At 34.9% G+C, this 14,656-nt stretch overlaps 3 protein-coding genes across 3 annotated transcripts in view; all 3 read left to right on the top strand.

The window, feature by feature from the left end:
• LOC113109348 (myb-like protein U) overlaps positions 1 to 14,656 on the top strand; it is a 972,647-nt gene that overhangs the window by 420,286 nt on the left and 537,705 nt on the right. The gene's annotated exons all lie outside the window — the stretch shown is intronic.
• LOC113109855 (OX-2 membrane glycoprotein-like) lies at positions 337 to 5,552 on the top strand. The gene is made up of 5 exons (XM_026273664.1): positions 337 to 2,702; positions 2,815 to 3,156; positions 4,611 to 4,907; positions 5,139 to 5,243; positions 5,384 to 5,552. Exons 1-5 carry the CDS (start codon positions 2,660 to 2,662, stop codon positions 5,476 to 5,478), a joined length of 882 nt encoding a protein of 293 aa, XP_026129449.1. The 5' UTR covers positions 337 to 2,659; the 3' UTR covers positions 5,479 to 5,552.
• LOC113109382 (short transient receptor potential channel 5-like) overlaps positions 12,867 to 14,656 on the top strand; it is a 79,630-nt gene continuing 77,840 nt past the window's right edge. Inside the window, exon 1 of the mRNA XM_026272996.1 lies at positions 12,867 to 13,612. The gene's annotated coding sequence lies outside the window, so the exon portion shown is untranslated. The remainder of the gene's footprint in view (positions 13,613 to 14,656) is intronic.

The following is a 14,656-nucleotide window of genomic DNA, read 5'->3' as shown; positions in this document are numbered from 1 at the left end:
CCAGTGTCACTTATTTAATCTTAGTATTGATTTAAATGCTGAAGGAAAGTACCCTGGAATGTAATATGTAAAAAAAAATTCTTCTTAATCCATAACTAACACTGGGTTACAAACATAATATAATTGAAGTTGTTATTCACTAGTCTTGCTTAATTCACATTCATACCTGGCATAACTTTCATAACTGGAATTGTATGGATTACTTGTGGATTACAGTAATGTTTTTATCAGCTGTTTCAATTCTCATTCTGATGGCACCCATTCACTGCAGAGGAACCATTGGTGAGCAAGTGATGTAATGCTAAATTCTTCCAAATCTGTTCTGGTAAAACTATATCCTGGATGGCCTGAGAGTGAGTACATTCTCAGCAAAATGTTATTTCCTTTTTCCCTTTGACAATTCATGACAGCTTATTTGTTTTGTTACTGGAAGTACAAAACACCCAGCACTTCCTTCAGTGGTTTCACATAGCATTAATCCACAGGATGCAAATTGAAAGGGCACCTATCATGACAGTGTGTCACACAACCACCCTACAATGAAAAAAATCCACTGAATCATTTTTTGATCCCCAGTTAACTAAATCATTCTCATTAGACATCCCATTTAGATATTCTGAGAAGTATGATGTCACATTGTTCAGGCCCCGACCACGGCTGCTGACTGACATTGCCTTATTAGCAGCCAGAGACCCTGCCCTCAGTGAACAGCACACAATCCATGTTTATCTTAATGCTAACACATTTAAAAGTGGCATTCAAGCTAGGAATGCTATCTTATTAAAGCTAGAGAAGTTATTCGGTCAAAAGCAGTGAGAGAGCAGTGTTTTCTAACTTAACCTTGTGTGTATTTGAGAGTTAAAGTGCAATAAGACATGAATGAGATTAGGGATTAGTTTAGTTCTCACACGCTTTCTGTGTGTATATGCTTTGGATGTGTGCGCCCAGAAAAGATTTTTGTGTTAGCCCAAATTTATAAATATACAACAAATTAAATATTTGATTGATTATTAAAATATTGAAATAAGTAGAGAGATTGCTATAGTATTTCAGACACATATTTGCATCATTTTCTGTAAAATCGATAGGCCTATTAGGAATATCTCAGACTCCCCAAAATCATACCACACAGTTGTGGAATCCTGAATATGAACATTGTGACTAAATACATTATATTTACCGTAATAGGCTACATTATGTGAGAGCGTAGGGTTAAAAATGATCAAAGACTTCTGTTTTCCTGTCACAAACCAACTATGAGTAACAAAAGGGCCATTTAGCATTCCTTAAGGCACAGAAGTGCTGATATCGATCAAGGCCTGTAGGATAAACTGTGTATACAGCAAGGGTCTCCTAATTTTCACACCTTTTGTCCAGTGGGTGAAGCTGTAATCTGCTGATTGGTCAGTTTGAATGTCTCACATTTGGTCACATGGTCAAGGAAGGGATAAAATAAGATAGTAACTGCTGCTCTGGCTCTTTCTCTTTGCTGACTGTTTTCTTTGCTGTTGCTCGCTTAGTGCTCTGCCCTTTCTCGCGCTTTTTTCCTCCCTCTCTCCATCTCTCCTTCTCTCTTTCTCTCGGTTTTACCATCTTTTTGTAACCAATTCAAGTGTAACCATAACAAAATACTCTCATTAAACCATTTGAATGATAAATGATGTGCCAAATAGTCTTGATTCAATATTAACTAAAGTGCTTCCTATTGCACTACAATATAGTCACATAATAACAACACTCTCCCACATATTTGGCTATTGTAACTGCGCTTATTTCCGTTGTTGGTATAAGTGGCAGTGGGTGGTAATAAACAAGGAATTTACAGTTTTAAACCGCCGTGCTCATAACTTTCTTTAGTCATTCGGCAATCCTACAGTCGGGAAACCACCCTTACAAGAGCAAATTTATTGAATTTATTACATTTTCTGGTAAATACTACTGTTTATTGTTTAACATTAATGATATATTCCCCAAAAAATATGACTCATGACTGAAAGACTGACTTATGACTGAAAGATGACTAATTTTATAGTGACATAAAATCTTTATTTAAATAGGAAACTCTCAAAATTACTTCAGATGGTAAAGTTGGCAAACAGGCGATTTATTTATTTCATTTTACATGAATGGAGGAACTTAACATTCGTGTACATTCAGTTCAATTCGTGTTCATTTTTTATAGCACTTTTCATGATAAAAATCACTGCAAAGCAGCTTAACATAAGTAGCTTATCAGTGGTGACTATATCAAGGTGATGTCCAAATGGCAGAAATGTACAGTTAAAATTACACTGTTAGATAATGACATGTATTCAAACAAACGAACACTAGTCTATAGGGTATATTATACTGAAAAAATAAATATACTACAGTTTGATTACAGTATGCTGTAGCTTTCATTAACAAAGTGTTGTAAATACTATAATATATACAGTATAATACACTTCACTATAGTATAGTTCAAAAACATTAGCCTATAGTATTTACTATAAATTACTGTAGTATTTTTCATGTGGGCGCAGGGAAGCCCTGAAAGTAAGCTAACAGCCCGTAAATATGACGCTGCATGGGAAATACATTAATTTGACTTTCAGTTTCGCTGTGTATAAGAGGTTGTGTCTGTCTGATCAGAAACAGACTATACGACCAACCATTCAAAATGTTGTGTCTGTTGATCCTAATTTTAAGCATCATAAATAGAGGTTGGTCATGATAATCCTTCTTTAATATAATATGTATTTTACTATTTCTTCTTTTTCCCATTTCTTTTCGAGATAAAACTGTATAAAGTTGAATAACTTTTTTTTTTCGCAGCTTATCTTTCAGAAATTATTGCACGAGGAGACGCTGCTGTTGAGTTTGGTCAGGATGCTTCATTCTCTTGTACACTGCCAGACGCGTCTGCTGTCAAACAAGTCACCTGGCAGCGCGTGCGTGACCAGGAACCGGTACAAACTCTGGCTACATACAGCGCGCTCTTCAACGATTATGTGGATGATCAGTATGTCGGAAAGGTCATTTTCACTACGGCGTCAGTTAATTCATCATCCATTGAGATCAAAAACACAACATTTGATGACGAGGCTTGCTACATTTGTTCCTTCAAAGTGTACCCATTCCAACCTAAACGACAAACCTTGTGCCTCGCTGTTAAAGGTAAGCTAAACAATGGACGTCACGAATGTTTTCTGTCAGGTTTTGAGTTAAAAACACAAGTATCAGTTAACAGGCAGATTTTAAGCGAAATGTAGAACTATGTTTTAAGGACTAGGGCATGTCAGTTTGGGGCAGCCTGTCACGCGTTTTAAATGTCAAATTACATTTATAAAATGTTCTTTTATCAAAACAGTGGTTTGATATTTATTTTAAAACTGAAAATTGATTTATGTATTATTTTGCATCTAAGAAGTCACAACTAGCTCCAGTCTTCCCCACCATGCTAGAACAAGTGTTCAGTATATATATATATATATATATATATATATATATATATATATATATATATATATATATATATATATATATATATATATATATATATATAGTTTTAGAAACAAAACAAGAAGTTTCTTCCAGGATAATGCAGATATGCCCAGACTGGTATGAGATTGTGTGAATAAGAAGATACTCATAGGTCTGTCTATGAATAATGATTGCATTGTAATGTAGGACCAAAGAATGTACTCAAAATGCAACTGAAACTTAAATTCAGTTTCCATTCTAGAAAAAAATGAAAGTAGTACATGCAGCCAATTATCTACTGCTGTAATGCCTTAAAGGGTTGGTTCACCCAAATATTAAAATGATGTGATTAATAACTCACCCTCATGTCGTTTCAAACCAGTAAGACCTTCGCTCAGCTTCGGAACACAGTTTAAGATATTTTAGATTTAGTCCGAGAGCTCTCAGTCCCTCCATTGAAGCTGTGTATGGTATACTGTCCATGTCCAAAAAGGTAAGAAAAACATCATCAAAGTAGTCCATGTGACATCAGAGGGTCAGTTAGAATTTTTTGAAGCATCAAAAATACATTTTGGTCCAAAAAGAACAAAAATTACAACTTTATTCAGCATTGTCTTCTCTTCCAGGTCTGTTGTGAGCTCGTTCACAAGGCTGCTGATGTGTTATCTTTGTTATTGGGTGCACCAAAAAACACGTCAGCAGCGTCGTACGTCAACTGTCACAGCATTCGCACTCACAACAGACCAGGAAGAGAAGACAGTGCTGAATAAATAAATTTTTGGAATTTATTGAATAAGTCAATTTTGGACCAAAATGTATTTTCGATGCTTTAACAAATTCTAACCGACCCTCTGATGTCACATGGACTACTTTGATGATGTTTTTCTTACCTTTTTGGACATGGACAGTATACCATACACACAGCTTCAATGGAGGGACTGAGAGCTCTCGGACTAAATCTAAAATATCTTAAACTGTGTTCTTAAGATGAAGTCATTAATGACATAATTTTAATATTTGGCTGAACTAACCCTTTAATAAAGAATCAAATATAATAAGATTTTTCTTTATAGTGCAATATAGTTTTGTTTTTGAATTATTAAAAGACTGTACATAATTAAGTCATTATGTTGCTGGTATTTTTGCAGGTATTTCAGAAATAACAGCATCAGTGAACACTGCACTCAGTTCTGATCCAGATGTTGTAGTCTCATGTTCAGCTACTGGTAAACCAACTCCAACTATCCACTGGAAATCTGCAGAGAAAGAGCTGGACAACTTTTCAAGTAATTTTACAACTCTGAATAAAGACAGCTCAACCACCATTACAAGCAACCTCACGCTTCCACTCTCACAGTTTCATGGGCTGTATGTGGAATGTGTGGCGAAGAGTGACAGCATGGAGAAGAGCATCCAAATCAAATTGCCTAAAGATCATAAAAAAGGTAACATTTTCAACACAGATGATGTAAAAATGTGCAGTTATTACGTTCTACCTAATGCAGACAGGTTGATTCAGAAATGCTAACAATTTTTTTAAACTTTTAACCAGTTAACCAGCACATTTTTAGTTTGCCTTGAACAGTGAAACCAATTAAGGCATACAGTACATTCATTATGTTGCGATTTTGACTTTGAATTGCAATGATTAAACTCAATATTTTTTTTTCTTACAGTGAATGCTACACCAAGAAGTTACATCATTACAGTTTCAGTCCTCATTATCATGGCCGTTGTGGTTATTATCATTATTATCATCTGTTCTCTCACCAGACTAAAGAGTAAGCAGCAAAATCCCTCTATCCAACAAGTTGAAATAGACTATTACAACCCAACATAACTGTAATCTTTTAAGAATAGATCTCAGTGGCAAAATAATTTAATACATAATTTAATTTTGCTTATTTTTTCTTCCCCCAAGGAGCCACTTTTGGGATAAAATCTACTTATGACGAACCCCTTAAGGAGGAATTTTTAACTCTACAGCTTCCTCATAGTATTCATTTTTGCTCATGACCTTTGAACTTTTTGGTTCTAGCTAGTGTGTTCCTTAAAGGAATCATGAATTTACCATCTAGTATTTATATATTTTATTAATTTATTAATTTATTTATGTTTACATTACTGTGTAATATTCCATGGCATTAATACAGTTAAATATATTATATTTAACCACTACGTAAGAGTATTTTGATCACAGTGAATAACTATTTCATGGACAGATGATATTCATACTGTAAATTAAGATTTTCAGGTATATACATTAGCACTTTATGTCTCAGAATAATGTACCGCCATGCACTAAAGTTCGTTTAGTTTTTTGTTTTTCAGTTCTTAAATGTGTCTTCTGTTGAGTCTAACTGTGATTTATAAATTCAGAAGTGAAAGCTTGATATACGTCTTGATGTTGTGATATGGTATTGTGTTGAGCAATGACAGAGATTTGGGGAAGAAAAATATTGTTACCCAATACAGATAAGTTAAAGAATGAGAAACTGAGTTTCAGCAGTGTGAAATAAAGTGAAAGTTATGTCATTAATGGAAGCAGAAGCTGTTTTGGGATTTCCTGCATGACCTTCTTTTAAGGCTGTCCTGAGAGATGACTGCTATTGTTAAGTCAGTATTTATACTAATGTTATTTGTTGACTGCAGTAAGCTTTCTAAAAGTAAGTGTATCTAGATGGCAGGAATGAATGTAAAGTAAATCATAAAAGGATAAGAAAAATGTGTTTCTGAAAAAAGATTTCAGTGTGATATGTATGTATTTATATGTATGCTACAGTATATGTCTAACCTGTTAATGCATGTTTTGTAATGGCACTGGATTAAAAAAAATGTGAACTGTTGGATTCAATGACTGGATTACTTACTAACATTTATATACTCTGTATTATTATACCAAATGTGTAAACCCAAAAAGGAGAGAGAGAGAAAAACAGGCCACACAGAAAATGTATGTAGGGCACATACATGATGTCAATAAATTAATGTGATACAAATGACATGACTAAAAATATCATATAACAAGATTAAAAAAAAAAAGTAAATTCTGACTTTTCATGATTGCTGTTTTAGAAAGAAACAGAAATAGTGATCAGAAAGGGGCCCTCTGTTCTACACGAAAATGACACATTTAAACTTGTCTCAAGTGCACAGTGAAATATAAGATACAGGATTGCTACATTCAGACTAATTGGTGGTATTTGAACATCTGTGAGTCTGATTCACGGATCCTAGCAGATATTTAATCACAGTAAATTAAACAGAAAGAGATGAGTACAGGCCTACAGGCTAAGGAACATTTTCCTGACAATAAAGACAAACGAAAGTTTGAGCAGAAGACATTGTATGCTGCGCTTGCTAATGTGATAAATGTGACTTTTTCTACAGCTGATCCCTATAAAGATCTGAGGTTCTCAGCATGAAGCTGCCAGTTTAAGTTCTTGGATAAATGCTTAAATTAAAACATAAAACAAAATCTACTTAGGCACGAAAAAGAGTGCGTATTTAGAAACAAACCAGGGGATTTGGATCAATCCCAAGAGAGAAATACTGCCATCTACTGGATATCACATGCCTCACAGAAATCACTGGAAGACGATAAATATAATATTCCTCTCATGTCTGACATTTCACCTCATGTACTCTGTAATGAAAGGTGCTTCTTTTGTGGCCAATAATAAACCTGCAAAGGTTGTGTGAGCACTGCACTTCTGATGCTAAGGAAGGATGACAGTTTGGAGGAGAACTTAACATCAATATTTTAAGTTCAAGTTCTGATGACCTATTACGTGAGTTTGGAGTAGAATGATTCATGGTCATTATGAGTGGGTAAAGGGGACAGATGACAAATGGGTTTTACCTTATAATTGGAAATGTATTGCGACTTTCGAGAAATGTGGGATTTTAGTGCCTTTTACCTTCACCCAGCTTGTACGGTCCGTTGACTTCCTCTATCTTTTCCTGTCAGTCTTTCTCTCCCTATTTACTGTAGTTCTCCCTTCATGGTGACTTTATCCAAAAACTATGCCAGGTAATTCTGAAATTTCTTTTTTTATTATTATTCTCCTCCGAAGAAAACACTGAAAACCCCCTCCATCATTTTCTGCTGGTCACTCAATAACGAAATGATTACAGTATATCTAATTACAGTAACTAAGCTTTTAAGGGAGTCTTATATATTTCACATTATATAATGATTATATTTCACAGCTATTGCATTTTCATGCCTGTCTTAGAGTTGTGTCTTGAAAAGCAATCTACTTTTTTGTTTTCAGATTACTGGCCGAACATGCAAGGTGATGCCACCAAAAAGTACAGTCAAAAATACTATTGGTATTCATATTATTAGTAATCAATGGGACACAAACCTATAAAGGTCATTCACAGCTTTTTTGTCCCCAGTAAAGATCACAGCTGTCTGAGCTCTCATTCTATCAGCAAATGTTAATTTTAGGGTGAACTATTCCTTTAATTGTAACACATAGGCCTACCTGTAGGGACAAATATCCAGGAATGTGTTGCTTTTGGCATTAGGGGGAAGTTACATTTAGCATTTGTTTTCTTCCTTCATGTACAGTGCTTTCAAGTCTTTAAAAATAATATGTGAATTCAAGAGGAAGAGGGAAGAGAGCCCAGATTCATCTGACAAGATTAGGAAATTTCCATTTGATGATGGACAGAGCTGAGAGGAGGTGTGTCTTTGATGATTATTTAATAGTGATGAGTATATGAGATCACAGTGGGATTCTGTAATGTTTCTCTTGTGTGCAAGTCCTCAGCGGGTATTGTGAATCACTTCTATGCCTCGAGGCAGCTTGAAGAACCACCAGTCAATATCCAGGGACATAAATATCCAAACACATCACTGACTCACACATTTGAGAGCCGGTGCTGTTACATCTCTGATTCCATTTGCAATTACAGAAAAGTCGAAGCGAAGAGATATTTAGCAGTAAATAAATATTATTTAATGATTACATTCATGCCTTTTTGGCATTCATCCACATATTCAAACATGCAAATTATTTCCTGCTTGGTGCTTAGTGTAAAAAAATATATATAGCATAATTTTTAGTATGTGTAATATGATATATTCCAGCTAATTGATTAAAGGAAGAATTTAGCCAAAAATGAACATTTGCTGATATGGAGGAAAAACAAAGACAAAAAAACAGTAATGATGAATTTGTTTCTTATAAATACACAGCTTTTCACTTCACAAGACATTCACTGATGGACTGTATTGGTGTGGATTACTTGTGATAATTTTATCAGTTGATGAAATCTTTCTGACGGCACCCAATCACTGCATAGGATCTAGTGGCAAACAAGTGTAATGCTAAATTTGACCAAACTACATCTTGATTGTGGTAAATGCTTCATAAAAAAAAAAAACATATAACAAAATCTACTTGGATATGCAAAAAGTGTGCAGATTTGAAGTGTGTGAAGTATTTGGAGGATTTGTATTGATCTCAGCAGAGAAATACTGCCATCTACTGGATATCTTATAGAAATCACTGGAAAACATAATGAATATGATATTTCAAGCCTGTCTGAGATTAATTAAACTCATGGACCAAGTAATTAAAGGTGCTTCTTTTGTGGCCAGTAATAAACCTTCTAAGGTTTTGTGAGCACTGCACTTCTGCCTGAGGTGGTAAGGATGGCAGGTTGGAGGATAACCTAACATCAATATTTCATAAAAACACTCAACCTGAAAAAGGCCTGATGACCTAATAAGTGAGTTTGGAACAAAACAATTCATGACCATTATGAAGGGGTTTAGGGACAGATAATAACTGGATTTTACCCTCTTGCACTGGAAACTTATAGCGACTTCAGAGAGGTGGAATTTTAGTGCCTTAAAAGAGTAGTTCACCTTCAGTTGCTGGTCCTCATTGACTTTCATAATATAATGAAAAAAAAAAAAAAACTATGCAAGTCAATGGGGCCCAGTAACTGAAGGTGAACTGTCCCTTTAAGTAAGCACATATGCTAATTTAACATTTAGTCAGCTTGGACAGTCCTCGACTTCCTCTTTCTTTTCCTGTCAGTCTCTGTCTCTACTTATTTCTCTCTTCATGGTGACTTTACCCAAGAACTATGCCAGGTAATTCTGAAATTACATTTTCATTTATTCTTCTCTGAAGAAAACACTGAAAATCCCCACCGTCATTTTCTGATTACTATCTGATTACATAAGCTTTTAAGGGAGTCTTATATATTTCACATCATATGATCATATTTCACAACTGTTGTATTTTCTTAATTTCTTATTCAAGAGTTGTGTCTTTTGGTTTCTTTTGTGTATACTTTTTTTTTTTTTTTTTTTAATTACTGGCGGAACATGCAGAGTTGGAATAAAAGTTTTACAGTGTTCTGGTGATCCCACCAAAAAGTACAGTCAAAAATACTATTTGTATTCCTTTTATTATAACCAAAGGGACACAAAACTATACTGGTTATTCCTGGTATTCAGTGACATTTCTAGTCCCTAGTAAAGATCACAGTTTTATTTCCTTATAGTGCAGAACAATTTTTTTAAAAAGCTGTTTTAGTCATAATACCATTTAAACTTAAGCATATTGAAGTTGATAATGGTTTGTCTATATCTAATTTTCATGAATAGCCTACAATACTTACTATTATTGATTATTTTTTTCTAGTTGAAGTAAAAAAAAACACTAATAATTCAGAGTCAATTAAAATGTATAGAAAAAGTAAACTTTGGAAGTCTTTCAGACTTTCACATTTTTGGTCCCCCATTTAATACATTTTGTTTCATAAGTTTGTAAATTTATTTGCCTGAGCTTGATCAAATGTTTTACTTCTCACTATCATTAGGCTACACAAAAGGTTATTTTAAAAACCTACATTTTGTGATATCCATAAGAAACCAAAATGAACCATATATTAAAGGGAGGTTTCTTAATGAAGTTAGCATCTGCTGTTTGACTCTTACATGTTTAAAACCACATTGTTAAGCAGCAGTTTGACTGAGGTAGTGTAAATCCACTGCCATGTGTATTAGATTGTCATTATGAGGAAATTATAAACATTTACTCAACCTCTCATTCATTTGTAATTATATTCAGAGTGTTAAATCAATCTCATTCCCTTCTAGCCCCATACTTTGCATGCATCCAAATTACACCCAGGTTTAATGTATTATTAAATAGAGCCATCAAGTGCAGTTCAGATGAATTACTTTGTCAAATGAGCATGGAGGGCTTGTCCATTCATAATCAAACGAGAGAGGTAGTGTAGTTGTCTGCTTTTATAGTGGAATCATTTTAAGCTCTTCATCAATTTTTCATTTCCAGGAATGATTGTAGCAACCAAGTGTGTATAAATTGCTATAATATATTATCAGGATGTTTTATGTAATGAATGCAAAGTTTCCTGGCAGTGTGAACCATATTTTAAAGGAATTAGAGTTCAAAGAGTTGATAAAAAAAGATTACTTCAGTAACCAATTAACATATTGTGATGATCTTGTAAAAAAAAAAATGTAGGTGAGTTTGTTTGATCTGTGCATATTTATTCCCCAATTCATATTATAATTTCTCCCCAAACTGTGCATATTATTCTCCCCAAGATTTTTTGATAGATTAAGCAATAAACTGAAAACAACAGTTTGTATTAATAATAGGTTTTTTTTTACAAGATCATAACAATATGTTAATTGTTGACTGAAGTCATCTTTTTTTTTAATCAACTCTTTGAACTCTCATTCTGACGGCACCCACTGCTTATGATTAATTGCTGAACAAGTGATGTAATGCTAAATTACTGCAGATTCCTTTAAATGTTATTACTGTTTATGTTTTATAGATTCAGATTCAGGCATTTTAAGTGTGCCTTCAGTGTCTTATGAGGGACACTGTAACTTCATTCTCCCTAATCACTGAATGGGTGAATGAATAAAATAAATTAATTTTCAAAAAATATTCACAGAACACATTGAATAATATATGTAGAGTACCAGTAGATCTGGCATAGTCTGTATGTCATGTTTCCCACAAAGTAAAATCAATGAATAATGAAACCTCAGTAGAATTTCTTCAGATCGGACAATGCCTTGCAGTAAATGTAAGGAGGAAGAATGTCCTATTCCTTTGTGGAAGAGAAGTAAATTCATAATTTATTATTGCTTGAATAGATGAAGAGGAAACTAGGCAGAAACAACTGCTACATGTAGACATTTGTGTGCTGCAGTGAAAAACATTAACCTGGTCTTTAAAGTAGTCATCATCTTATTGAATGTATTGCAAATTTTTTCAACTTAACCACTATTAAAGCATATTCCTTTCTCAAAAATAAGTAATACTGAAGCAAACTACAAAATTAATCTTACAGAAATACAACTAAAAATAGAAGAAGAAAAATCCTTGCATTTACTACAGAGCACAGTTTTCATATAGAAAAGAAGTGATGCAGAAAGGAATGGGAGCTTAATATTTTGCATTTAGGTAACACATTTGTTTTTCAGTCACGGTGGGGATTTTGCATACATTTACACTGTACTTATACGGATCTCAAAAAAAGTCTGTATTTTATAACCCACATCCCTATACATATGATCATATACATATATATGATTTTGTTTTTCAGTGGAACAGATTTAAAGAAATTTAGCAATACATTATTTGCTCACCAGAAGATCCTCTGCAGTGAATGGGTGCCATCAGAATGAGAAACCAAACAGCTGATAAAAACATCACAATAATCAAGTAATCCATATGACTCCAGTCCATCAATTAATGTCTTGTGAAGCAAAAAAAAAAACAAAAACAAAAAAACAAAAAAAACTGCTTTGTTAGTAGGAAATGATACTATAATTAAGACATTTGAACATTTACCCTTTACTGTCGGCTTTTCAGCAACGTTGTTGGTTGAACTGTTTTCTTTAATCGAGTTTTTATCTTATCACGTGTTGTTTCCGGCTAAAATACAAGTCCATACTCCATAGTAACGCTTCCTCCAGAAAAAAAAAAAAAAGTCTGTCCCCTGCTGTCCTCTCACATCAAAATCCACCGACATATTTGTTAACTCTTTTCAATAGTAAACAGGGATTGATCTGTTCATATTTCTCTCCTGATTCAGACGAGACGACGGATAGAATGAAGTTTAATTACTAACATATTTGTAGTGGCTTTAGATGTCTTTTATCACATATGGACTACTTTTTGATGCTTATTTTGTACCTTGACAGCCCCTGGTAGCTATTTGGTTTTGTGGAACGAAAAATTCTTCAAAACATATTTTGTGTAGCCTACTACAGAATGAAAAAGTCCAAATAGATCTGGAACCACGGCTGAATGAACGACGACAGAATTGTCATTTACAGACGGATCTGTAACAGAATCATTTCCATTGTTAGAAAAGATGGAATATTGTAGCAAATATCTAACTCCATCATTTAAGAGTTAAATCATAAGAAGGGAACCACCGTAAGTGTTACCAATGAAATAAAACTTGTAACAATTCTAAGGGTTGTTTGATGTCATGAATCAAGCGCCACAGCAGCACCCCTCAGTCTGACACCATGACAACCGCAGCGCGCGAACGCTGGAATCTCTGCAGCTGCCGCGAAGCCCAGTATGAAGACAAGATGCCGCCATGCGAACGCGAGACACACTTGTTCCTTTGAAATATTCCTCGCTCCGCACTTTTGGAAAAAGACGTCGAAGATTCGCAAAACCACCTGTATCTAGCCTCCGTTGGCAATGTTACACGGGCTTTCTGTTAGCTAAACCTTAATATTTCTGTGGCGTAAGAACTGCGCTGGGTTGAATACACTGAAGTAAGCCGCGCGCATAGGAGCTATGAAATGCGCATTGGAGTCAGGAATGCTCCTCGTGGCGTTTACGCGTGAAGAACCCACTGGGGCGTTTGTGCTGTGCGTGTTAATGCATGTGTGGGATAGTGAGCAAGGAAAATAGAGGAAAAGAAAAGAGGCTTGAATTTGCCGTACGCGTTCCACAGGCTCTCCATGGGGATTATGAGGATCTCGTGAGTACGCCAATGATAATTCGTATTCCAGACTCCTCAGCCACATAAGAAGACCACGGAACACCCTCCTCAGAGACCCCTTGTTTGATAACGAGGAGCGATTAAATATCCACATAGTAAAGCGCATCAGGTAAGCGACGCCACACGGGGATTCGTTACATTCGCATTGAAGTTCTAACATGTCTTTTGTCGAGCATCATTTGATGTGTCGCAAAAGTGAAAGCGCTCAAGCGCATTCGTACCTACATCTGCAGGTGTAAGTGCGTGCGTTTGGTCAACAAAAATGGACAAATCACGCATCTAGTCATGGAAACCTGGTCTGTAATGTAAATGATGCTTTTTTTATGCAGATTTGAATGAACTGGAGAAGCTTCATTAGATTTGACAGGCAGTGAGACCAAGGATTCATAGGATAAGAGTTACTACAACATTGATGTTCTGTTCACTTAAAAGGTCTTCTAAGACTGAGAACTTAAATATTTTGTTGTCATGGTGTATTGGGGGGTTTCATCATCCTAAATGATCCCGATTGCTGCATGGATGCTGCAGTGTTAGTTTGAGTTCAGCTTAGAGATCACACCTATCGCTTTTTGATGACTATACCAACACAGATGATTTTTGATGTTTACAGTGTCCAATAACCAATATGCAGAACAGATTTATATTGTTATATTTTTGCTTCTTTTATACAATAATTAACAATCTTAATACAACTACAAAAACTACAAATATCGGTCAAACTAATAATAATAAGTTGCTGTAATTCTAAATATCATTTTTGGCTGCTTCTTCGTAGTGATCAATCAAATGGCATCATTTGCTAATAGAGATCTAATAAGTTGAAAAGAGTGAATATCAGGACAAATATCAGTCAAACTAATCATTAATCTGTCTCTATTCAAAATGGCAAATTATAATGGTTATGTAAAAGTAAAATTACATGCATTAATGCATGTAAGACTTGCTAAGCAAGCACTGCTGGCTACAGGATCATTATTGATACACGCTGCTCTCTGAGGGCTGGAGATTGTGATCAAAAATTTATACACTCATTCCAGGCACTGTTACTGTACGTGTGGAAACAGAGGTTAGGTAGTAGACTGGGATTGTCCCAACAGATTGCCCAGCGCCTCAAGCTGAGGGAAAAGAAAAAACTGGTGTGAGCAACACTATT

This window comes from Carassius auratus, chromosome 1 (genome assembly GCF_003368295.1).
Source record: "Carassius auratus strain Wakin chromosome 1, ASM336829v1, whole genome shotgun sequence".
NCBI classification, from domain to species: domain Eukaryota; kingdom Metazoa; phylum Chordata; class Actinopteri; order Cypriniformes; family Cyprinidae; genus Carassius; species Carassius auratus.
The sequence above is the reverse complement of the archived record's forward strand: the minus strand, read 5'-3'. Positions and strand labels throughout refer to the sequence as shown.

What these genes read in the sequence shown, in the direction of transcription:
- LOC113109855 (XM_026273664.1), top strand. Translation starts at nt 2,660, where the DNA reads ATGTTGTGTCTGTTGATCCTAATTTTAAGCATCATAAATAGAG. An exon ending in TTTAAGCATCATAAATAGAG is followed by an intron (nt 2,703 to 2,814) that starts GTTGGTCATGAT and finishes TTTTTTTCGCAG; the next exon opens with CTTATCTTTCAGAAATTATT. An exon ending in TTCTCTCACCAGACTAAAGA is followed by an intron (nt 5,244 to 5,383) that starts GTAAGCAGCAAA and finishes TCTTCCCCCAAG; the next exon opens with GAGCCACTTTTGGGATAAAA.